The sequence below is a fragment of the Aplysia californica genome, unplaced genomic scaffold, assembly GCF_000002075.1.
Source record: "Aplysia californica isolate F4 #8 unplaced genomic scaffold, AplCal3.0 scaffold00649, whole genome shotgun sequence".
Classification (NCBI taxonomy): Eukaryota; Metazoa; Mollusca; class Gastropoda; order Aplysiida; family Aplysiidae; genus Aplysia; species Aplysia californica.
In genome coordinates this window covers 383718-385047 of record NW_004797919.1, presented here as the reverse complement: position 1 = coordinate 385047, position 1330 = coordinate 383718, and the positions used below count along the sequence as shown (strand labels likewise).

Below are 1330 nucleotides of genomic sequence, written 5' to 3'. Positions count from 1 at the left end.
AAGCCACACCAGAACACCCACTAACCACACATAAATAGCGATTGGTCAATCATTATCAAAAAGGAGAGAGAAATATTGTACCCTGTTTGTGTCCCTCGCTAGACTTGCGTCTCCGTTCTGGCGACCGGTCAAAACTGCCGCCCCATCCCATCTGACGATGCAGCTCCCTGCCAGCATGGCCTTTGTCGTCATACTTGGCGATGAACGGGTAGCTCGGAGGTACAAAGCGATTGAGTCGAGACTTCTCACACTCCTGCCGACACAAAATAAAATCAGATTATTAATAATTAATTTAACCCTATCCGTACGTCCTGGGGTCATTTTGTGCCCCCGGCGTTGTATTCTTCACATTTTAGATTTCTTCCAGTATGAAGATCTCTTTGAAACTTTCAGTGCTTCTCAAAAAATCATTTTGACAGACTGCTATGCAAAGCGTACGGATCATATTGACGAGTAAATTTCCTCTTTGAAAGTGGTGGCACACAGTTCCCCATGTCGTATGGACACGATAGTAAAACAAGACGTACGGATAGGGTTCATTACTTACAAATAATTCATGCCACAGAGAGGTGGAAAAAAGTACAACAACATGCGATAACAATCATTTAGTGTGAGGAAAAAGTGAAACAAACAAGACACAAACAGAGGGAACAGAAGAGAAGAAAGACCTAGCAGTGACACCCTCCAATTATCCACTTCTTTTTTTTTTTTTTTTTTTAGTTAGTTTTAGTAGAGGTTTTACGGCGCTTGAAACTGCATGAGGTCATATGAGCGCCAGAAGATTAGAGGTGTTACAAGAGAGGAACAACCATAAAAAAGAAGAAGGGGAGATAAGGACGATAGATGTTTGATAGGATACAAGAAGCAAACCACACCAGAGCACCCGCCAACCACCGACGCCATCCACTTCAGAGTTGCCAAAACCGACTTCCTCAAGTGAATAAAAACCAAACCCACTCATTAATCAACACGATTCAAATACAAATATCTTAGTTGATTCTTTACAGTCTATAGTAAGTAAAAGAAAAGGAAGACGGGCAAGAGTGGGTGAATTTTAGCAAAGAGACTTATACAGTATAACACAGGTAGCTCGACTTCGTCGGGACCGGCCTCGGTAGTTCAAGAGATCCTCCGTTCAAAGGACATCTTACAAAGAAAAAGAAGAGAAAAAAATGAGGACCAAAGGCACAGTTCGACGGATGCATGATTTCCAGTCTTCTGTGTTCGACCTACCCGTGTTGTACTGTAAACTACAAAACTAGCCTTCCTCAGTGTCAACCAGGGGGGCTCTCGTGGCCTAGAGGTTAAGGTGTTGGCCTCTCATTCAAAG

At 42.9% G+C, this 1330-nt stretch overlaps 1 protein-coding gene across 1 annotated transcript in view; it reads right to left on the bottom strand.

Moving 5' to 3' along the window:
* The window catches only part of LOC101857143 (microtubule-associated protein futsch), a 19491-nt gene that overhangs the window by 5635 nt on the left and 12526 nt on the right, over nt 1-1330 (bottom strand). Inside the window, exon 7 of the mRNA XM_005108008.3 lies at nt 82-253. Within this exon, the coding sequence (XP_005108065.1) occupies nt 82-253 (172 nt within the window). The remainder of the gene's footprint in view (nt 1-81; nt 254-1330) is intronic.